Source organism: Phyllostomus hastatus, unplaced genomic scaffold, assembly GCF_019186645.2.
Source record: "Phyllostomus hastatus isolate PE091 unplaced genomic scaffold, TTU_PhHast_1.1 phas_scaffold_755, whole genome shotgun sequence".
NCBI classification, from domain to species: Eukaryota; Metazoa; Chordata; class Mammalia; order Chiroptera; family Phyllostomidae; genus Phyllostomus; species Phyllostomus hastatus.
Genome location: NW_025334039.1, coordinates 2,450,495 through 2,474,597, shown reverse-complemented (window position 1 = coordinate 2,474,597; position 24,103 = coordinate 2,450,495). Strand labels below are relative to the sequence as shown.

General features: G+C 44.8%; 1 protein-coding gene across 1 annotated transcript in view; it reads right to left on the bottom strand.

Moving 5' to 3' along the window:
* The window catches only part of BPIFC (BPI fold containing family C), a 47,740-nt gene that overhangs the window by 23,447 nt on the left and 190 nt on the right, over positions 1 to 24,103 (bottom strand). Inside the window, exons 2-12 of the mRNA XM_045826551.1 lie at positions 23,639 to 24,040; positions 23,374 to 23,521; positions 21,478 to 21,576; positions 21,218 to 21,376; positions 14,411 to 14,510; positions 13,854 to 13,945; positions 7,519 to 7,642; positions 5,492 to 5,612; positions 2,245 to 2,373; positions 858 to 1,013; positions 669 to 732 (exon numbers count right to left, since the gene is read on the bottom strand). Coding sequence (XP_045682507.1) covers positions 669 to 732; positions 858 to 1,013; positions 2,245 to 2,373; positions 5,492 to 5,612; positions 7,519 to 7,642 — 594 coding nt within the window. The 5' untranslated portion in view covers positions 13,854 to 13,945; positions 14,411 to 14,510; positions 21,218 to 21,376; ... (1 more) ...; positions 23,374 to 23,521; positions 23,639 to 24,040. The remainder of the gene's footprint in view (positions 1 to 668; positions 733 to 857; positions 1,014 to 2,244; positions 2,374 to 5,491; positions 5,613 to 7,518; positions 7,643 to 13,853; positions 13,946 to 14,410; positions 14,511 to 21,217; positions 21,377 to 21,477; positions 21,577 to 23,373; positions 23,522 to 23,638; positions 24,041 to 24,103) is intronic.

The window sequence follows — 24,103 nt, the reverse complement described above, 5'->3', positions numbered from 1 at the left end:
GTAAAGTGTTCAGGAAGGCTATGGTGAGGACTGTAAGGTGGGCGCACAGACAATCCTGTTTTCCTGTCCTCACACCCCGACTTCCGTTGTAGATCTGGACAGTTGTAGTTTTGGAAGCCATCTTAACTTACACTGTTTCTGTTGGCTGGAAATATCCTTTCTTCCTTCCCAGACCTTACCCATCCAAATCCTACCTACACTTCAAGGCCCAGTCCAAGTCCTGCATCCTCTAAAACTGGCTCCCAGGATGCTTCAGCCTCTGCTTATTTAATTTTCCCATTTCTCTGAACCCCTTCAGTTCGATCTAATTACCATATAAGTATGCACTAAACTCAAGTCCTCACTCAGTCATTATTTCACAAGATTGAGTTTGGTTTTCCTAAAAGGATAATAAGTTTATTACTTTTTTCATACCCCCAACAGACCCTAGCCTAGTGCTGGGCACTCAGTAGGTACAAGATAAATAAATTCTTGTTGATTGCTTGCCCACCCTGTGGCAAGAACTTGAGGAAGGAATGCTGTAGGATGATGTGTGTAAAAAAAAGTGCCTTGGAAGGTGCCTAGCACACAGTAGGTGCTCAGTAAAGGTTTACTAAGAATTAATAAAAGCATGGCAGAACTGCTGCTGATAGCATGTTACTGTGGTGGTGTAACCTCTAAAGACTTACCATTTCATTTAGGTTCTTTAAAATGGGTTTCTCAATGGGCTCGATGAAGGAGTTATACAGGACACTAGGAAAAAAAGGGGGGAAAAGGGCCTTGCTCAGGGACCATACTTACGGTTATAAACCTCCCCTAGGTGCTGCCTGAGAATCCAGCCCCTGACTGCCCACTGCCCACAGGGCACCCTCCCTCACCTGAGCTCTCCAGAAAAGGAGACCCGGGCGTGGCTCACTTGGGCGTGGCACTCTTGGAGCTTCAGGGTTGGGTGACCAACTTCATTTTGGGCCAGGACAAGGATACCGGTGAAGTAGACCCCAGAGAGAAACAGATCAGCTCCTCCTGTGTCTTGGCTGTTGAGAGAAAAAGTGCAAGGTTACCTAGGCCTCAGTAGGGGAGGAGATGTTTCAGTTCTCCAATTACCCACAGACTCTGAGATCGTGGAAGGCAGGACCTTTGTCACCTCTGGATTCCTGGCACCTACTACAGGTAGGAGCAGTAGGTGCTGAGAGAACATTTGCTGAACAAATGAAGTAATGAGTTTGGTGAACGGTGATAGCTTTAGGGACTTTGCAGGTATTTTATCCTGAGCACTCTGCCCAACCCTGCATGTGGTTACACACATATGGAGCACCATTCATATACAATGCTTGTTTAGAGTGAGAACATAGGGGGTAGAGTCGGCCATACCTTATGTAGGAGGGGCGTGGGTGGGGAGGTGACACTTAGATGTAGTCTGTGAACCCCCTGAAGGAGTGGAGTGTGTATTACTCATGTCCATGTCCCCAGGACTTAGCTCAAGGCCTGATGCAAAACGAGCATGCAATGTAAGGCTGATGAGTTCGTGAAGACAAGAATGGATACCTGAACCCATGTTACTTATAGGAGAATACATCACTTCTCTCCAGTCTGTAAGAGTTCTTGGAGTTCTTGAGATGGGAATAAATGGTAAACAGGTTAACAACTCAATAAATGGTTGTTAAATGACCAAGTGGGGGAATGAATGTGTCGTTCTGAGGCACAAACCAAGGCAGACCTAAACATTACACCCAGGATAGCAACTTGCACATAGCGGGTGGTCTGTAAGCATACCCTGAATTTGATCCCTTCTTTCTAAGGAGGGTGCAAACGCCTTTTGCGAAGGAAGAATTTGGCTGAAGGTGACTATCATCCTCCACCCTCCTTGTGAGGTAGGAAGGCTCCCTTTCCCATCAGACGCCCCCACAGACGGCAAAGGGTGTGGAAGGGCCAACTAAGATCACACAGTGACTCACTGGGGGGTCTCAAATGTTGAGCACATGTGCAGTTCTCCAACAGTCTGGGACTTCTAGCCCTTAGGAAACTGTAAAGGACATTTTGATCAGTAGCTGCCTTTAAGGTAAAGATGATTTTCAGCCCCTGCCCCTCTGTCTCCTACAGGAGAGAGATTCTGGTTTAAATCTCTCCTGGAAAAATGTTCTTGGGAAAGGGTGTTAATGGTTGAGGAAAGAAGACTAACAATAAAAATGTCAGTAAATTTATACACTTTGGGTTTTTGCTCCGTTTCCCCCCAGAACAGCAGCCGACTTTTCAGGGAATACTCACAAAAGTGGAGACTTGACTTCCCAGTTTGTGCTGATGTTGGCAGTGCCGTGGTTGGTCAGGGCCTTGATTCCTACCCCCGGCACAAAGGCTAGTGAAGTATTTGGAAATGAAAGGGCATTGATTTTTATGCTGTAAAACAAGAAACAGAGGAGTTAGTGCGACTCCTCTAGCACATCTCTAAGTAAGACAAAATCGGAAATGCAGTTGTAGAAATCCCGCCGGTGACGGTGAATGCCCACAGAGCAAGGAACCTCTGGTCTGCATGGCTGTCCCCGGGCACGGCCTTCTAATTCCCCTCGAACTCTGGGCAGGAAGCCCCCTGTGTCTCACTGACTGGGGAAAAGAACGAGTTTAGAAACAGATTTGTAAAGAATAAAATTTTTTAGTTTCTTTAAGGACAAAAAGCAGTACACTGGCTATCATTATTTTTTCCTCCTGCTTTCCAGTGTTTTTCAATGGAGGGGGACACCAGTGTTTTGGGTGGGACAACTATTTTTTGTAGAGAACTGTTATAAACATTGCAGGATATTAGGCATTTGTGCCAATAAATGTCATTAGTGCCTCTGCCCCCAAATCATTGGGACAGTCAAAAGGGTGTCTTCCTCCTCTTCCCAAACCCCCTCTATGTGGACAGTATCTTCCCTAGTTGAGGGTGTGGACTTGCCCTAGGATTGTCTGAGCTGTCAAACAGGTAACTGGGATGCAGTGGGTCGCATGTCACCCACTTGGGCTGCAGATGGCCACACGCATTATGATAAAGCATTGTTATGAACACTGACTGAGCGATGTACCCCGTGCCGGGCACTGTGGTAAGCAATTCATGAGTCTTAGCTCGTTTGAACCCTCACAATAATCCTATGAGGCTGCTGCTGTTTTTGCAAACCACCATTCAAAGATGAGAAGATAAAAAAACTTGTCACATAGGTAGTAGGCCCAGGTCTGGAACCCTCCTCAATCTGTCCTCAGACTGTGTTCCCATCCACTAAGCTTTGCCACTTTGTGACTGAGCAAAGGGCACCCGACTTGGAGACCAGTTTCGTGCTGGCTGTGCAGCCTTGGGTGAGACACCTAACCTTTTCCAGTGAGTCACTCAGAGGAAGTGTTATAGGTAGGTTACGAAGACAAAATGAGGCCGCCTGTGCGTGATGGTTGCACAGTAGAAAGGCATGGTTATGAGCTAAGATTAGGAAAAAATTAAGACATAAATGTGATGGCTAATAAGAAATGATTACTTGTTATCTCCTCTATTTTGCACCCTTTCCCACTTGCTCTCTGTCACGCATCCTGAGACTCCCCATGGGAAGAGGTATCTTGGATATATTTTCATTTTTATACATATGGGCCTTACCCATTCTTCCTAACTAATGTTACAAAGGGAAGTGAAATTACTACTCCAAAGGGTTAGAGTAGCAGGGAATTATCACTGGTTGATAAAGCATTGTGGTAAATGGTAAAGTACAGAGAACTCCTTATAGAAGCATGATTCTTTGTTATCCTTTAAGACTGAACTCAAGACGCACACAGACATCCTTTCCCTGCGCTTCCTCTGGGGCTTTTGTGGGCAGCTACGGGCAGAGGTTGCCAGTTGCTGCCTGAACATCCGTTTCCCTTTCTTCTTTCCAAACCATTTCTGAATTTGGTCAGGATGACAAGGCGGTCTGATTGGGAAACTAATTTTCCAATCTCCCTTGCTAATAAATGTGGCCATATGCCTAAGGTCTGTCCATTATTGTATAGGTGGAAAATGATTCGAGTGGAACTTCAGGGGGAAAACATCATTGAAGAAGAGACTAACTCAGCTTATAAGAGTCCTTTCATCCTTGCTTTTTCCTCCTTCCAGGGGCCTGAAACATGAATTTGGTGGCTGAGCTGCCATTTGGGATCTTGAGACAACCTCAAGACTAGAATTTCGAGCTGAGGGTGGTGGAGCAGAAAACTATAGGAAGGTGGGATACTGATGAAATTGTGGGGCTTCCATAGGGATCCTCCGCTGTCCCCTTTGAGCCTCTTGTTGGTGAGACAAAAACAAACCTCTGTTACATCTAAGCCATTGTAGTTTGCTGTTATAGTCAACTGAACTTTATTCCTAATTAATACAATATCAAAACTCTGGGCTGGGTGTAATAAGGATCTTAATGAATGTGGTAATTCTATTGTTCTGCCAATGATGTCCTCATGCCGTCTTTATGGATATCAGCTCACACTTGTACAGCAAGCAGTTTCAGTTTCATCAAGTGTCTTTGCATTTGTGACATCACCTGACTTCTACTGTTTCCTGATTTTGACATTTGATTTTGTTGCTATAACATGGCAGAAAAGATGACAGCTGCCACCAGAATTCTTCTTAGGAAGAGAGACTTGTTGGTTGTAAAATTATTTTGAAAAGCATTTAGAGTGTGAAGGAAAGGTCTTTGGTGCCCTGGAGTGGGTGGGACTGCTCTGCCTGAGGCCAATGGGAGACACTTGTGCTGCTCCAGAGGAGGCAAGGTCTGGAGCACAGGAGGGCAGAAGACCGTGTGCCCAGTGACCTCTGAGCCCTTAGCTGACCTTTACTAAGATATGAAGATATTTTTTAATTTTAAAAAATATTTTATTTATTTATTTTTAGAGAGGGAAGGGAGGGAGAAGGAGAGAGAGAGAGAGAAACATCAATGTGCAGTTGCTGGGGGTCATGGCCTGCAAACCCAGGCATGTACCCTGACTGGGAATCGAACCTGCTACACTTTGGTTCACAGCCCGTGCTCAATCCACTGAGCTATGCCAGCCAGGGCAGATATGAAGATATTTGATGAGGGTAGATGTATTTTTGAGACTTTATTTTGAGGTTGAATTCAACTTCTAGGTTTATGGGGATTAGGGTAGCAATGGAATGAATAAGAATTTCCTTTAGAAGCTGAGGGACCAGGTGGCTGCAGTGGACTGCTGTGTTGGATTGGAATTCCCAGTTTAGGAAAGGGTCAAGGGCACAAGGACATGGACTCTGAGAAGATTTGCCAGGTGCCCACAACTAGTGTGCGGCAGAGATACGACCCGAACCCAGGTGTTCAGACCCAAATGCCACACTGTTTGTCGACTTCACGCCCTCTTTTTCCCTTCGGCCATTTATCTGATAAGCCTCTCACCAACGGCTGCTTAACCTCTGCTCTGCAGGCCCTGATGCTACACCAGAACAGGTGGTGGCACATCCACAGCCCTGCGAGCTTAAAGATGAACTTTACTGCTAACAATGATCCGCTCTTTCACTTACTTTGAAAAATTGTAGTTCACATAATCAATCTTCAGAAATTCGAGAGACTCAGACCCTTTTAAATCTGGAATGTTTCTTTCTTTGGCTATTTGCTCAATCATCTCCATCCCGGCTTGAACGCCTGAGGAAGAACCAAAGAAAATGTTTATTGAAAATGCGCAAAGGTGGCAACGGTGTCATATCATGAAACACACAAGTGAAATTTACGGAGTGCGGCGTGCTCTCAGACACTCAGGAAGCAGCAGTCACACCTGGTGGGTATGACTATCATCCCTGCTGCACCCATGGACGCACTGGTTCTCAGAGGGGCTGGTAACATTGCTCGAGACCCCAGGGCTAAGCGCATGAGAGACTTTCATTATTTGGCCTGGGCCAAAGAATACTATCACAGGGCAGCATGATAGAAAAAGAGTGCAGTATTTTATCATTGCCCACATTTTATGGATGAACAAACCGAACCTCAAAGAGGTTAATGCTCACCTAAGTTACCCAGCAAAGAACTGGGGGACCCGATAGTCAAATATGGGCAGTTTGGCTCCAGAATCTATGTCTCCTTGTAGCCAATCTCAGAAAGTAGTCCCCCCCACCCCCGGCCCTAGATTCTTTAAGCTCAGGAATTTCTGGCCCGACATCCATAGACCTCTTTGGGAACTTTTGAACCCCCTGAAATTCTAGTAAAGACTGTGAATGGCTGTACATGTGCACATAGGGGTGGGCAAAAGTAGGTTTACAGTTGTTCGTATGGAAAATAATATAATAATTAATAAATAATAATGCAAACATAAACTCCATGTTTTGTGTACTCAGAACTGTAAACCTACTTTCCAGGGAGAGGATCCACATTTTCATCACATTCTCAAAGGCTCCCAGGACTCCAGAAAGGATAGGAACCACTGCTATTTATTTGGGATACACCTGTCTTGCTGTGGCAGCACCACAGAACATAAAAGAGGAGAAAAAGAGGCCTATTCCATGTTAAAGAGCTTCAGAAAAGTAACTTACAAAGTAATGAAGAGTGATCTTTTCCTTTTAACCTTCTCAAGGAGGAAGCTTGACCTTTACCCCTTACCTTGCAGCCTAAGCTCATTCCCACGCATTCTACCCTGGCTGGAGGTGAAGGAGAGAACATTTTATCCTCTATGACACCATGAATAATGTTACGATGCAGAGATGTAACAGCAGAATGTAAAGATGGAGCGAACCGAAGGCACTATCGGAGAGCTTTGGCTGGAATCCCAACCTTGTCCCTTACTAGCTCGTGTGATCCTGCAAGTCACAAAACCTCTTGATCCCTTTCTTCATCTACACTGGTGTAACATGGGACCTTGGTGAATGTCAACGGATAATGTAGCTCCTCTTAGGCAAAAGTTTACAGGCGAGAAACTGGCCCATATACATTGACTTTGCCATTCCTTTCTTCTATATCATCTGTCTTTGCCCCAATTAAGCCCAAAGAAAACATCAGCCCAACTTTTTTCTCTGCCTGTGCTTCTAATGGGGTGGCTCTCAATCTTTCAGTGTTTCAGACTCCTTTGCACATCAAGTAAATGTACAGAGCCTCCCTCAAGAAAAATGTACAATCATCATCCTCATTAAATTTTGCACACAATTTCAGGGAACTCGAAGCTCCTTTTACAATCAAACCCTTTTTTGAACTCTTAAGTTATGACTTTAATTCCAAATCTCCTTTCCTCTCTACTATAGTGCATTCTCCTTTAGAGCTCTGAGATGTTCACTGTGTGTGTCTGTGTGTGTGAGAGAGAGACAGAGAAAGAGAGAGGGAGGAAGGAGAGGGAGAATGAGAACACATAAATCTGTATCTGTGTTTGGACATGCCTGCTGTTATGGTGGTTATTTTCTAAGCAACATTTTCTTCCCAGCCATCTTAGTAGCTTCCGCATAAGGGACTGGACCACCCAACCGCAGAGTTGTCTCAGTCATGACACAGCTCGGTATGAGGTTCTGGGTTTGGGTTACAGACTGCACCTGGGGGGCTGCAGCCTGGCTTCTGAAAGCATCCAACTTACCATAGTCCAGAGCCCGCTGAGTAGCTCTCGCCTTGATTCCAGGGTATACGGTCTGAGCAGATGAGATGTAGACATTCCAAAGGAGAACACATCCCCAAAGGACTTGGACCATTTTTATACGCATCTGCAATTAACAGACATTTAAGGCTTCTCAATTATTCTTGACTTTCTTATTGGTCAATCCCCCCCAGCATTTCTAGGCTTTCTCATTTTCATTGCTCATTTATGGAACTCACCCCATCTGTCTGTCTGTCCGTCCATCCATCCATCCATCCCTCCCTCCCTCCATCCGGTAATCATTTATTGAACACACCAGAACATGTTCTAGGTGCTGAGGAAGTAAAGATGACCTCTGTGTAGCCTCTGACCTCTGCTTCCCACAGACTAGTGGGCGAACCACATGCACAGACAGATGATTATAACACAACAGCATGATGCAATGCAATACAAACAAGAGTCTTACAATAAATACACTGATTTAGATACGCCTTGAGAAGGATACTAGGGTGGGGGTGAGGAATTCTTGAGTTTTAGAACAAATGAGTCAGTGGTTTAGAAAGGTGGTCTCAGTGAGTCTGCTCAAAGACCCTGGATGACTCTCTTTTGCCTGCCATGGTAGGGTTTAAGCTCTTAGCATGGCGATCAAGGTCTTTCACAATTGGGTCCCAAAATTATTCCAAGCTCCTGTCCTTCCTCTTCTGTTTAAGTGGCACTGTTCTGAGCCGGGCACACTGAACTATGTGCTGTTCCTCAATTTGCCAGTTCCCTTGTGACTGAGGGCTTTTTGTTTAACTCTCCCAATGTAAACACACATTTCTGTCTGCCTGCCTGTCTGTCTCTCTCCTTTCCCCACGCTGCCCCTCTGCCTCTGGACCACAATCCACATTCTGTCTGGTGAACACATCCTCCAGGGCCAGCTTCCATGTCCACTCTGTGAAATCTCCCCTCACCGGGTCATTTTGCCCTGGGCTCATCATTGCACTGTCTCCTCTGTGCTTCCACAGCACTTTGTGCAATACCCATGCTTCCGTTTGAGCGTCTGAAACATCATGAGCTTGTAGGCAGGCTCACCACTTCCACCACTATAGCTCCGATCATCGCACTAACTCAGTATCATTTCATGTGGGTATGCGCAGTCACGTCCTTACTGGTCTCTCAGCTTCCCTTGCCCTCTCCTGGCTGTCCTCTACAACCAGAACAGGCCTTTTAGAATGAAAGTCAGATCTTGTCATCCCCACCCCATAAAAGCCCTTGAGTGGCTCCCTGTCTCACTCAGCACAAAATCCAGAGCCCTTCCACCAACTGCAAGGCCATGCCCCTCTCCGCACCTCTGCCTTCTCATTGACCTCCTTCCTTAACACGTCAGTCTGGCTCACCGGCCCCCAGCCTCACTAGCTGACCTGACCTTTCTTGAACACTCTGAGCAGCTTGTACCCGAGGTCTTTGCGCTGTTGTTCCCTTTGCCTGACACAGTCATCCTCTGTAAAAAATCACATGGCTAGGTTCTCAAATGTTCCCTCAGTGAAGCCTTTCCTACCCACTCTATACAAAGCAAGCACCCCCTCGTCCCTGTGACCCTGACATTCCCTGTGCCCCTCCTCACTTCATTTTTCTTCAGGCACTTAGGATCATCTAGCACAGTTTACAGTTACTTATTTGATTAGTGCCTGTCTCTCCTACTGGGATTTTTAGGCTCCATGGGGAAGAATTTCATCACTTCAGCACCTTGAACAGCGACTGGCACACAGTAGGGAATGGGTAAATGCTGAATGGTTGATTGAATGAATGTCCCTTCCTGGGGACTGTGAAGTGAGCCAGGTTGGCCTTCTGAGTTGCCACAGCACTTGGAGCAGTTCTTGGTCTTAGTAGGCACCACACTGTGTTGTGACTGTCTTTACGTGTCTGTCCCTTCATCACAGGCATTGTCTTACTTTTGTATCTCTAAAGTCTGGTGCAATATCAGTGCATAGTAGGTGCACAAGATAAATCTTAATAAACATCTTGTCTAAGGAGAGGGGCCACATCTTCTTCACTGTTATATTGCTAGTGCTTGGCATACATTAACTGTTTAATGCATATTTGTTGAATTAACGAACTCAGTGAATTAATGTCCATTTTCTTGATGCATGAAGCACGGGTACTATCAACAACAGTGACATGGGTTTCTTTTAATGACAACCATTCACAGGCCTTGTTTATAGTTCTGGGAGTTTATAATCTCTGTAAGATAACCTTGCTACATTTACACATGCCAAAGACCTACGTGAAACAGGTACCCATTGAGTTAACACCCAAACATGAAACAAATCAGAGAAGCATTTCTGGAGGTGGTCAAAAAAGAGAACAGTGTGGGAGCCATGCATTTGGACAGATGGAGGGGTTGGGCAAGGAAGGATTGGAAAGGGGCTGGGACTCAGGAGCAATCTCGATGAAGGAAAGGAGTCATGGTGAGAGGGGTGTGTGTGGGTGGTTGGCCAAGATAAGTTTGATAAAGGGGTTTGTGTGGACTTATGGGTAAGGCCATAGAGCTGGAAATGGGGTGACGTAGACAAAGGGGTGTCCCGGAGGATTAACTTGAAAGGGATAGAGCAGTCTGACCAGAGAAGGGAGTGTCTGAGCAGGGCTGTTGCTAGCCTATCTTGGGCTTTTGTGTGAAATGGAAAAAGGTGCCTTCTGGCTCAGAGCGGGGCCAGCGAAAAGTGTTTCAGGAAAACCGCACACCAGTGTATCCGGTTTGGTGGGGAGAGGAAGGGCTGCCCTCTTCAGCCCTTGGACTGGCATTTTGTCTAGTGCACAAGCTGCCCCATGCATTCAGAGGACCCAAGCTCAGATTAGTGAATGCTGATCTGAGCATTTTGCTGGAGGGCCATGAGGTTGAGAATTAGGGTCTTGACCTGCTTGTTCTGTATGGTGTAAGTCTACCTTCAGAGGTAGACTACCTTCAGGTGTGAGAGGAGGCTGGCTCGGTCAGCCGGCTTATGTTTCCCACCAGATATCCCCGCAGCCCTCTCTGTGCATCCCACTGTCCAGGCGCACTGAGCCCCCAGTTCCTGAACACACGCCGCGTCTCCTGCCTAGTGCCTGTGTTTATGTTGCTCCCCTTCACCTAGGCCTGCGGAAACCCTACACACCCAAGGGTCCATTTCAAACACAGCCTTCTTTCTGAAGCCATTTCTGGCTTCCAAAAACTAATCTCACTTCCTTTCCTCAAGCAAATGATGTATTTACTCATGTGTGTATTTTTGTTTTCTTGATTATTGTCCATCTCTCCTACCAGAATGTAAGCACCACGAGGGCACAGATCTCATCTCATTTGGAGGTCCTAGAGCTCAGCTCAGTGTCTTGGACACAGTGAGTGACTGAAAAGTATTGGTAGAATGAATCAGTGAGTTATTAAATGAAGGAACAGCCCTTACCTCACTCTACATTATCCTTCTTTGCAGAGGTTATTGGAAAGGCATCTATTCACTAGCAGAGCACATGCACCCATGAGGGCAGATGTTGGCCACAGTCCTGGGGCACAGTCCGGAAGGTTAGGTAGTGGATCGTGGGGAGGGCGGAAGTCTTGGAGGAGTGATCAGTGTAGGGTACTGGGGGTGAGTTCAGGACTCAGAGTAGTGACTACTTACTGTTAATACTTAGTTATTTCAATATTTTAACACTGCTATGGCCATATGCATTCAGTGCGATGTTTCAGCCCTGTGGAGTTGGGTTGGGTTATACAGGACAATTCACAGAAAGAAGCTGGGCAGCAAGGCCAAGGGCAGGGCTAAGGAGGGGTGGCTGGAGGATGATCAGGGTAGAGGCAACACAAGGGAAGCACAGAGGAATGACGGTGAGCGCTAAGGGGAAGGAAGGGGCTCAGGTAGGAGGGGAGGTCTCTGGTCAAGCAATGAACGATCTGAGGGCGGGTGGAAATTTGAGGAGTGGGTAAGCAAGTGTGAGCTCTTCCACATTCTGGGAGGTGGGATGGTATTAACTAAGAGCCTATACTCAGAATGGATCCAGGAGCTGGGTCCACCTGGCATCTGAGCTAGGTCTTCCTCGAACTGCTAGTTGAGCTGGGGGTGGTCCAGGGGTCCTGGACAGAGGAATAGTAGAGATGAAGGGGACTATGGGAATAAGGGGAACGCCCCTGAGGCTCTGATTGTAGCTATGCACCAATGGGTATGGAAATATTTCCACATTTTAACAAATGATGAAGTCATCCTAACGTGCAGTCATGCTAACATCTGCAGACAAAGAACTGTAAATGGGCGTGTCGTGCCAAGGCAGGCATATAACAAACTCTCAAAAAAGGAAACCATTTTTCATAGCAGTGGATAGCAATGGGAAAGAACGTTAGGCCAATAAATTTGTACCCACAAGACTACATGCAAAGTAAGGTAGAAATTATATCTCTGCCTCGCACATAGTAGGATCTCAATAAATACGACTAACTGACCAACGGACTGACTTACAGGATCCTGGTTAACGAAGAAAGGTTCTAGAGCACGGTGAAAAAAAGGAGAAAACCAAACCATCATATAAATAGCTCTCCATTTCTACAACAAAAAAGCATGATAAACCAAAGCAGATATATCACTTGCCAGTGGTCTCACAACTGAAATAATACATTTGTATTTCTTTACCATTTACAAAGCTCACACCAATTCTTTCAGGTGGATGTTATCCTACCTCCGTCTTGGACATGTGGACACAGAAGCTTAGAGAATCTGAATGACCTCTCCAAGATTATACACTAAGTCAGGCACCTGGGATTCAAATCTTGCTCTTCTGGCTCCTGCTTTTCATGTTTATAGTTTTTTTTCATTTAATGACTTGATACATGCTAGAATTTTTCATTTTAATTTGGGAATTTTAAATAGGAATTACCTGATGCTCTCTTCTATGTGGAAAAAATCATTAAGCATCTGGAAATTTTCAAGCATCAAGTGCAAATCGCTTTGTATTTTCTTGGGCACAAGTGAGGTTTTAAATTCCCTTCCAGCAGCAAAAAACCTATTTTCCCTTCTTGGTTAAAGAAAATTTCCAAAGTGGTCTACTTTGATGGAGATCCAGGAACTCAAAATTGCATATAGAAATATATATATTTCCTCTAAAAATGTTATGAGTGAATGAAATTCCTGGGCTATAAAGGGATGGCTTGTATATAACTTTCAGTTGAATTGTTTGGTTAGGATGATAATTTATGGGCAGGGGAGGAAAGGAACCTTGTCAGGCAAGGTGATGACTCTTAAAAGGTTAAGTAATTTGGCTGACAAGTAAGGGCATGGTGAGTTGCCTGTTAAAAAGGATCCAAGATGATTTTAAAACCCTGCTGGCCAAGTTACGTATTTTGTTGCTTCTGAGGAATTGCTTCTTTCCAAGATTCAAAGCCTCAGAACTCATTACATTTCCATCTGACGTATGGACAGAATAACACTTCTAAATCAGATGGCCCATGCCTGACCATTCCCGTGACTAGAGATAAGAAAACTCTGGTACAATTGAGAAAACTCCCGAGACGGATCAATTTGCCACTATCGCTCAGAGGGGAGAGCTCTGACAGACCCTGGAAAAATTGATTAAAGAAGTGATGAGTGAATGAAATGTAGCCTTTAAGACAGAGGCAAAAGTTGAAAAATTAAGTTCAATTGGTTTAAAGCCTAGACTTTAAGAATATTCTAACGTAAGAGTGAAGATAAAATGTTTGTAAGAAGTCTAAAGCAACAGGTATGGGACATGGGAAGAAGTGGAGAATATTTCAAGGGATTCAGCCCACACATCTGATTTCATACGAAGATCTGTAATGACAAGCACCTTGAAAATTCACACCAAATCTTCCTTCCCCAAACTGCATACACAACATGGACAAGTTAAAAATTTCTTAAGTGGGAGGGCTGTTTGCTCTGGCAGGATCTTGGTCACTGATGTGATTCAAGACCTGGCTCCAAAGCAGCGAGATCACAGCAGCTCCTTAATCCTCACCACGCCGGCCGAGACACACGTCAGTATTTTCTGCCACTGTGCTGGGTTCCCCATGGAAATGGAAGGGAAAATAAGCCCAGACTCTTGAGCAACCCTCTCAACACAGCTATGATGGTGAAACTGAGAGTATAGTTCCAACCAATTCTCTATTCTTTCTTAGAGCTGTTCACAGTCTTCTCGGTGAGCAAGAGGGACATGAAAAACAAACAAAACAGAGAAACCGAAGCAGACCATGATAACTCAGAATACGTGACAGCTGCCCGCTCAGGGTGTCCTACCAGATCTGGGACGTCTCCGGCAAGAGCGTAATCCCCGTGGGGAGACGGTCTGCTGGCAGAGACCCGCAGCTTGTTCGTGATTCTTACCTCGAGCAGAGGAAGCGTCCAGAGCCAGGGAGCACCTTCGATTCCCTCTGCCTTTGAAGTTGGTGTGTTCTCTACTTGAGCTTTGAACTCAGCTGCGGCAAAGACAGGATAATTAAGTCTGAATCATCTAGTGGTGGATTCCTTTAATGCCTCTGTCAAAATATGATGCATAATTGCTTCACTTCAATTACCCAATGGCATGAATGAACACTACAGGTCTTACCTAGATGAGCAAACAATGCCGCTTAGGCAATAATTACCTCCCTGACACACACACACACACACACACACACACACACACACACACACAGCTCAGGTGAAATTGTTATGGCTACTTTACCAGAAATGATTAAGACTTCCAATGTATTGAAAAAGGTGTTAAATTGTATTGAATTGGAAGAGGAAGAATTTTTCTTTCTGGAATTATAAGCTGGTTCCCCCTGGTCAGGGTGCCTGCGGGGGTTGGCTCCACTACTGCAAAGAATACGCTTTGGACTTTTAGTGAATCAGATTCAGTCTGAGAGTATGAAGCTGGATAACCAGGCTGACCTACTTACCATCCTCGTCTTCCAGGGCGAGACCACAGAAGGCATTTCTAAGTGTCCGCTTCTTGTCTGAAGGTTACTAATGGCTTCCTGTCTCAGCATTTCTTTGAAGCTGGGTGGGTTCATCAACGAGGTATCATGTAACTTGATATCTTTAGATTCTAAACTCCATCCCCCGCTCCCATCCCCCATGTTTTAATCATTGCATTTTCAATGGCCAGGGATCGGATTGCATGAAGTGTCTAATGACTCATGTACAATTTTCTGGGTAAGACAGGGTGACCGGTGGTCCTGGTTTTCCTAGGATGCAGGATCTTCGGCACCAAAACCAGGACAGTCTTAGGAAACCTGAGAGGGTTGGTCACCCCAGTAAGAAAACCAGGCATGTTCATTTGGCATTGTCTGCACTTCTGACAGCCCTATCAGTTTTCTCATCTAGTGCACCTCCAGTTATTTTTACCGACTTAGCCTGAGTTTCCTTAGGGGTAAAATGAAGATAAAAATAGTATCTACCTTAATAAGTTCTGATGGGAAAAAAAAGGTTGGTAACTGTTTTAGTGTGTTTGTTTAGTTAGTCTGTTATAACAAAATACCATAGAATCGTCTAAGCTTAAATTAAGCTAAGCTTATATGCTAAGATCTCATAGCTTAAAAACAACAGAAATTTGTTGCTCGCAGTTCTGGAGACTGGGAAGTGCAAGACCAAGGTGCCAGCATGGTCATGTTTGGATGAGGACCCTCTCCCATGTTCATAGCTGGTGTCTTCTGGCTGTGTCCTCACCTGGTGGACGGACGGAGCTGGGAGTTCTGGGGAACCTCTTTTATAAGGCACTAATCCCATTACGACACAAGGGCCCACCTACTGATATCATCACCTTTGGGGGGTAGGATTTCAGAATATAAATTTGGGGGGGACACAAACAGAGAGTGATAACCTATGAGAACGTGCTCCTAAAATTGTAAAGTGCTGTACAATCTTATTCATTAGTATGTGGCCATTACCAACGGTGGCAGGAGACACTGTAGCCTCTCTCCTCATAGAATCACTTATTGTCAGCCTTCAGAGATTAATCTAGTTATTAAATCAAATATTTATTGAGTGCCTACCAAGGGCAAGCTCCTCTTCAACAAAAAGGACAGAATCCCTGTCCACATGGAGTTTCTGTTCTAACAGATGGAAATATAAAATAAACAACCAACCAAACAAAAGGCGCAGATGTGGCATGTGCTATGAGGGAAACAAGGGGATGCAGTTTGTAGGGTGGCCTTATAATTGGTAGTGCAGTGTAACTGGGGGAGGTGTGCTTATTTTGTTAGGGTGATCTGGGAAGACTGCTCTGAGCGGGGATAATATTTGAGCATTAGAAACCAGGCAGGCAAATCCCTGAAGGGGAAGGTGGAGGGAACAGCAAAACTGGGCCAGTGTGTCTGGAAACAATGGTATTGAACATTTAAATGGTGATACCAGTTGTTCTGGGAAGAGGGTGGCAGGAAATATGAATTTCCAGGTTATCATCCTACAGGTGGAATTATAGCCACAGAAGTGGAGGACACCTGGGGCGGTTTCCCATGGTGCACGTGCGACCCTGGAGGAATGCAGAGTACTTTCAAGTGCTCCACAGGTAACACCTGAAATTGCATCGTGATTATCTTTAGTGCATTAGAAAAAATACAACCAGACATGGAAGAGGATGAATGACATCACACATCATGTGGAAATAAAAATTTCTGTCCTTTCCTCAGATTCTTCCCTGGGTGGCACCTGTTTCCCTTCTCCCTCTATGGTCCTAGGTTTCCTCTTCTTCCACCTCCCCAGAGCAGCTCCTTGGCTCTCCCTTCCCTCCTCCCCCAATTCACCCCCATTCCTTTCCTGTGTCAGAAAGATGTAGATCATGTTCAGCCTCCTATCTGCATTGCATATTCATTAACCAGCTGCACAGGATCTGCTAGACTTAGAAGGAAGTTGAGAACTGTAAAATAATGATTGTAAATATTTCCTGATTAATTTTTCTTTTTTCCACAAAGGACCTGAAAGTCTAACCATATCTTGGTGAAAACCTGAGTCACTGTTGTGTAGGCTGGGACTTTCAGCACAGGATTTGGGGGGAATTCTTGGGGAGCGTGCCCTGCACGAATGAGGGGAGGGAATGTGGAATGTGGGGGTTCTGTCCTGCAGTCTTGGAAGGCTCTTGCTTCACATGGACATGCTCTGCCCGCCTCAAGCCCTTCCTCTGGGGCTCAGAGCCATCATCATCTGCAACGGTGGAGATCACATTTACCGGGAAGCGTGTCTATGAGAATTAAACTAAGTGAGCTAGCACATATTAAGTTTTTCATACAGTGTCAACAAATTACATACATTACTACTTGCATTTCCTCTATTGCAAGCAAATATGAGTTTAATTTTAAACTCATATTTTAAGATATTCTAAACAACTTTTTATTTTTAATAAATGTATGTTTAGTTTTCATATTTTAATTTTTTTATATTTACCTTCTATTTGGAAATTAATAGAAGTTTTCCCTTTATATAGCTTCCCCTTTTCAAACAAATTTATATACAGTTTAAGAAGTGGGCTGATTTATAGGGGAAAAATGAACCCAGCAGTACAGCTCATGAGGGACATACAATAATTTTGGAAAAACGTCTGAAATAAATGGAGTTTAGGAAACTAATATTGAAGAAGAGAGTGCAGCTAGTCTGTTTTATTTCATTTGAAAGGGGCTATAGATTATCAACTAATGTCACCCCAATAAGTTTAATAGAAAAATAAAATAAAATGAAAGGAAGGGGCTATAGAAATCAGCCCATTAGCTTTCCTTTCTGTGCAAGGACTCATTTGGGGGCAAATTTGCCAAATGCATCCCTAAAAACAACAATGGTGAAAGCCAGCAGCGCTGTCTCCAGTTCATTACTTATTTTAGGTGTTCAGATGTAACTGAAAACTTGCTGGGAACTCCTGCTTACCCAGTGTACTCACGATGGTGATCTAGAATCTGAGATTCGTTATTTCACTTGCTAGTCGCTAGCAGCATATCGGCCTCTGCAGGCCAAGGGGCACCTTTAATTACAACTCCAAAAGACAAATCATAATTAACTAGGTAGAATCATTGTTCATTAAAAGAAGATGCCAAGATTCAGTGTTAAGGAACTGAGCATCCCAGCTCTTGGTTTCTAGAACGTCTGGGCCATTCCTGTATAGAAAGAACCTACCTGAACACCAGACTTGCTTTGAACTTTGCAGTCAACTTGCGTTACTCTTTATGGCAGACAGAAGTGGGAGGGGACAAGGATTAGGCATATAGGGACGATGAACCAAATAGGGCAGTCTTAGGAAACGACACTTTGAGCTCTGATCCCTTAATGCCCACCTACCCCAACATTTTGTGTTGACAAATCTGGTTAAAAGGAGCACCTGAAGAGGGACATAAAAGGAAGAGAAAAATAAGAGGTCACATTTATGATTTGTGATGCTCTGGGCACCAGTTATATATGAACTCATGAAATCCCCGCCAAGACTGTATAAGGTGCTAATACCATCTCCATTTTATAGATAGGGAAACTAAGAGGTTAAGTAGTTTGCCGAAGCTTAGGCATCACAGACAGTAAGTTATAGAGGCAGGATTCAGGACCCAGGTAGGTGGGTGTTCTGCTTCTGGAAGTCCAGGCTCTGAACCACTATGCTAAGCTGCCTTTTTAGAAAGGTCACTAAAGGGCAACCCATAGTCCAGGGGATGTGGAAGGTGAGGAGAGAGAGAAGGATGCTGTTGCCAGGCAACACATCCGGTTTTTCAAGCTGCTAATTGAATCTGTGTAATTGCTAGTTTGAAATTGCTAGTTTATTACTGACTAGAGGAAGCTGCCTGGAGTTTATGTGGCTCTTGAAGGAGATAAGTGACCCTACAGTTCACTGCAGAGGGCTGCGGAGGCATCTGGCACAATCGTCCCATCAAGTGGCAGCATCTCCCCCTCTCTTCCAGTTCTGTCCCAGGCCGCACTCTCCTGAGGTCTGTGTGTTGATGTTTCTGGGTGGACACCAGGGACTGACTCAGACCACGGCTCCTGCCACCCACCAGCCACACTCTGGAATGACTTGCGGCAGTGACTCCCTCCTGGTTTTGAAAAATAAGCACACCCACTTAGCTACTCACCTCCACCCTTTATCAGTTATCTACAAGGGAGTCACATTTTATCACCTGCAGTTCAGAGTGAACGCAAATTCATGCTAAATTTTACGTGCATACACATATGAATTTTATGAGAAATGAAGGGTCCATTGCGGAGCTAAGCCAACAAGATAGTGCGACACAACTCTGAAACGTCTGGGACCACCGATGTGAGCCCAGTTCAACACATACGAATTTCTCTGTCGAGAAATTGTTAAAGACATTTTGGGCCAGGTATTCTTTTCATTTTTAACAATAATTTCTTTTTTATTAAACTTTTTCTTTCAGCTACAGTTGACATTCAGTATTGGGCCACATAGTTCTTCGACGCAGGGGGCTAACCTGTGCTTTGTAGGCACAGGTTTGTAGCATCCCTGGCCTCTGCCCCGATGTTAGTAGCACCTCTCTCTCCCACCTGAGTTGTGACAAAAATGTCTCTGGACTGGGGCAAATGTCCCTTGACAGGCCTCAGGTGGGGACCAAGGAGACAACAATGTCTACTAAAGTGTTCTGTCCGGCCTTTGCAGTAGAAAATGGCATTCTTCTTGAGGATCAGACGCTAATATTCTTTATAATATTTTTCCTAATTACTCAGTAAATTTGTGAATACACCCTCTTGGTAAAAAAGTCAAGCAACGCTGGTTTAAAGGTCCCGCTGTGACAACCCCATGCTCCCCCGATGTCATCCTGTCTTCTGTCTGCCTCCTTCTTGTTTGCTTTCAGTGCACAGACTTTAACCATTTCAACGGCTTCTGGAGATTTTTTTTCTCACTCTCATGGTTCTTTCAAATGACATTTACTAAGGCCCATTTAAATTTCTCATCAAGAACAACATCTACATAAGTTATTTGAATTTCTTCTGCACAGGAGATTTGCCTGTTCTCTATGTGTTCAATCATCTGTTTGTATCAGTTTGGACTTATAGATATTTATTTTATACTTTGGCTTATAATCAAAGCCTTCATAATAATTCTATAAATCTAAAACCTCAAAGTCTCTTTATAAGTGTTTAAAAAAGTCCCAAACAACCACAGTTAAGACCACATGGTATAGACCAAAGTGTGGTTTCATGGTAGCATTGCCTGGAAATCTTTAGAAATGCAAATTCGCAAGCCCCTCTCCAGACCTGATAAATGAGAAAGTTTGGAGACGGGACTCAGCAATCCGTGTTTCAAAAAGCTCTCTAGGTAATTCTGACACTAACGTATGAGAAGTTGATAAATAGATAAAAACTCAAATTCAGGAGAATAAATTGGATCTGTATGAAAACACCCAAAGTAAGGCCAACCCAACTTTCTCTGGTAGAGACAGAATGAGGATCTTACTTTTCCAAACAGATATATTAAGAACTCAGAGACAATCACGAATGTATAATTTTAAAGCTTGCTCAACCAGTCCTCACAAAGGACATGGGGGCTGAGGGTTACGGAAGATAGATAAGACCTGCCCTTTCCCATTGAGAAACTCATAATCTAGGGCTGGAGAAAGCCTGGTGTAGAAATCGTTGCACTGTAGTGATGGATAACACTGAGAAGTATGTTCCCAGTGCTCTTGGAACACAAAGGAGACACACATTCTGCTAGGAAGGAGGGAAGGAAAGGTCTTCCAGGTAGAAGGATCGACGTGTACAAAAGCCCAGAGGCATGCAAAGGGATGCCTATCTCCTTGCTCTGTCAGCTGAGAAGTCCGGGAAGCAACAACACTCTGAAAGCAATGAGCACATCTAACACCCAGATCCTGGCTTCTGGTACCATTCTCCAATGGAGGGAACTGGGACTCCTTGGAAAAATGGCTGGTTCCAGGGGTGGGGCAAGGTATATACAAAATGATCCTGCAGCATCTTATAGTGCCAGAAAGTAAGAAAGTACTCACAAAACAGAACAGAACAAATGAATGAAAATCTACAATGTCAAATGGATACAGTAGCCAACTGAGAGATCTCCCAATGGCCAAAGCTGGAACAATTTGAGCAACAAAATAAAGTAGTATTGAGTTATAAGAAAAAGTAAATAAATTCAAAGTGATATAAACAAATGGTTGGGTAAATAGAAAATAGGCAAACATCTTGTGCAGAAGAAATTCTAATAACTTATGTAGATGCTTCACCCCTGAGGAGGTGGAGCATAACCCCCACTCTTTAAGTGGGGGCTGCACATGGTGACTGTTTTCCAATGACTGCAATATAAAAAAAAGAGGAAAAAAGGAGCAAGTTGACAGTGGAGAAGCCAAGTGATCAGGGTTAGCGCCAATGGAGAAGACAGGCTGATAGTATGTAGTGTGGATATGATGTGATGAGAATGGCACTCTACCATAAGGGGTTGTCCTCCCAAAATATCTGACCAGGGATCCTCAAAACTGTCAGGGTCAGAAAATACAAGGAACGTCTGAGAAGCTGTCACAACCAAGAGGAGCCCAAGGAGCCACGACAACTAAATGTAATGTGGTGTCCTAACAAGGACATTAGGTAAAAACTAAGAAAATCTGAATGAAGTATAAACTTTAGTTAGTAAAAATGTATCAATATTTGTTCATTACTGGCAACAAATGTACCATACTAATATAAGATGTTAATAGGAAAAATTGGGTATGTGGTATATAAGCCTTTATAATAATTCTCTAAATCTAGAAACTGTCCTAAAATAAAATACTTACTTTAAAAAAGCCTACAGGGAGCCAATGAATGGGGAGTCCCACAGAAGAGTGACATCATCCCTTTGTAGTATTCTATAAAATGCTACAAAAGAGAAATGTAAATTTTTAAACTCTTTGAAGGCTGCAGTGCCTGTTGCTTGCAGACATTAAGGTGACATCCTGCAAAAGAAAAAAAAAGTTCAAGGAGAGAGATGGCTGAGAGGAGGGGCTTTAACATGCTTATGGACCCCTAAGGTGTTGGAGGAGAGCCCTCCAGATACCTTAAATCCTGGCAGTGCCTTGGGAACAGTTTGGTTCTTTTCTAGACCCTCGTGCACTCCTCTGGTTGGATTCCTTCTGCCATCCTGGGGGGTTACACCCTACTGGGCAAAAGATTGAGATAAAGATACCAGGTGCATTAATTTTCTGTTATTGTTGTAACAAATTCAGCGGCTTAAAACAAAAGGTGTTTGATATTTCACTGGACCTTTATAACACACCAGTCTGATATATTTTTGTTACTTTTTTTCATTTTTACAGATAGGAACTTATCCAGGTTTACATAGTATTTAAGAGGTGGTTGTGGTAGATGGTCTCCAGGGCGACCACATTAGCCTTGCACTGCTTTCTCCAAGAATGTTATTTCAGAAAAAAATAAACAGACATTTGTCCAGGCCACTGTTATTTCAGATCTCTGTTAGAGCAGTTGAAGCTATATCCTAACTAATCTCAGCCTCCAAATACAGTCATTTTCCAAGTTCTATTATTTCTAACTCTGCCCATCCCATTGTCTCCATTCCCACTGCCATTCCACTTATTCCTTTTTTTCTGTTACCAAAAGAACCTCCTAACTGAGCTGGCCTCCAATCCAGTGGTTCTCACGGCAACTTTGCTTCCTAGGGGATATTTGGCAAAGTTCGGAGACACCTTTGTTTCTCACAACGGGGGGAGGCGGGGTTCTACAGGCATTTTATGAATAGAGACCAGGGATGCTGCTAAACATCCAAGTGCAGGGTAGTCCTCCACAAGAAAGACTTAGAGGTCTCAAATGCCAGTAGTGCTGAGGTTGAGGAACCTTGACCTACTATACTCTCCCCCCGCCAATATATCTACCGTAGGATGGTATTTCACATCTGACCCATGCTCCTTCTAGTGTGTCCATCTGCCAGACTCATGGCTTCCTATCATCTTTTAAACAGTCTTCCTGTATTTGGGGAAATTCCAACCAGGTTCTGCCTCCCTGAAAGCAGTCTGGATCCCTAATTCCAATCTCCTTCGCAGCCAGGACTGAGGCATGGGACTTGGACTTCCTCAGTCAGATATGCCCCTGTGAACCTTGGAGGTAGACGTGAGCCAGGTGAGGAAACAGGGTCTCTTGGAAGCTTGGCATTTTGTTGGTGCAGGAGGCTGCACGAGCGTGTGGCTTCTGAAGGAGGCAGCCATTCCCCAGGGGTGACAGCAGTTTCCTCCAGTGCGGTGCGGGGTGGGGTGGCAGCAGCGATCCCAGCCATGGACATTTCCTTGTTGGGCCAGTTCTTCAGCATCGTTCTGAGTGTCATTCCTGGAAGCTTAGCCAGGAGCCGCTTCTCCAGGCCTCCCCCAATTCCCTGAGCTCCCTAGTATCATTTTTTTCAATATTTTAGTGTTGTATATTATTATTATTTTTTTAAAGATTTTATTTATTTTTAGAGAGGGAAGGGAGGGAGAAAGAGAGACAGAGAAACATCAATGTGCGGTTGCTGGGGTCATGGCCTGCAACCCAGGCATGTGCCCTGACTGGGAATCGAACCTGTGACACTTTGGTTCACAGCCCGCGTTCAATCCACTGAGCTACGCCAGCCAGGGCCCTAGTATCATTTTAATATGCTCTTTTTTCCCCCACTTACTCATCCAGAGTCAGCTTCTACTGCTCAGAACAAGGAACCCTGGTAGATAAGGGTGCACCAGACATTCTAGAATGTGTCCCAAATCCTTTGCTTAGCTCAAGGCTATTTTTGATATGGGGATGTACCCACTGTCCCTTACCCTGGCCTGTCCTTTACCCGGGCCCCCTGCCTCAATCCCATCTTGCTTGCTACTAGAGAGCCCTACTGTCACAACAACCCTCCTCTTTGCTCCCTAATCCCCAGGACTTCATCTCCTTCATGGACAAGGTACTTTTTACATTTTACACTAACAGTTGATTCACTCAGCTGTAACCAATGCACCGGAATACGTCTTTTCAATCTGTGGGAGTCCTCAGCACCTAGGTCAGTATCTGACGCAAAGGAGGCGATCGAGGCTGGCTTCCTTCCTGAAGGTCAGGATGTGGACAAACACTGCCACCTAGGGGGAGAAACGTCAATCAACCCTTTCGGTTCCGACAATGCCTATCTATACAAGGATGCGACTTGGATACTCTCTCCCTCCTCTAACGGATAATCATCATCACTATTGTCAGACCCTCTATGGTCGCGCCAGCCTTCCAGATGGCCCCCAAGGATTGCCGTCTATTGACTGGTATTCAGGCCTTTGGGTTCATCCCCCTGCGCTGAAGAACTGTCGGTGTGTGGCTTCTGAGGCTAGGTCCTAAAAAAACACTGTGGCTTCTCTGCTTCCGTCTCTCTGGGGTAACCTGCTCCCAGGGCAGCCAGATGCCGTGTCATGGGGACACTCTCGTGGCCTTATGCGGAGGTCCGTGCAGTGACAAGCTGATGCCTCCTGTCAATAGCCACGCGAGTGGTCCACGTTGGAGGCAGACCTCCGGACAACCGCAGTCTTGGCCTCCATCCTGATTGCCATCTCACGGGAGACCCAGGCAGAACCACCCGGCCAAGTCAGGCCCCAGTTCCGGACCTGTAGAAACTGTGGGGCAACAAACGTTTGTTGTTTAAAGGTGTTAAGCTTTGGGGTGACTGTTATGCGGCA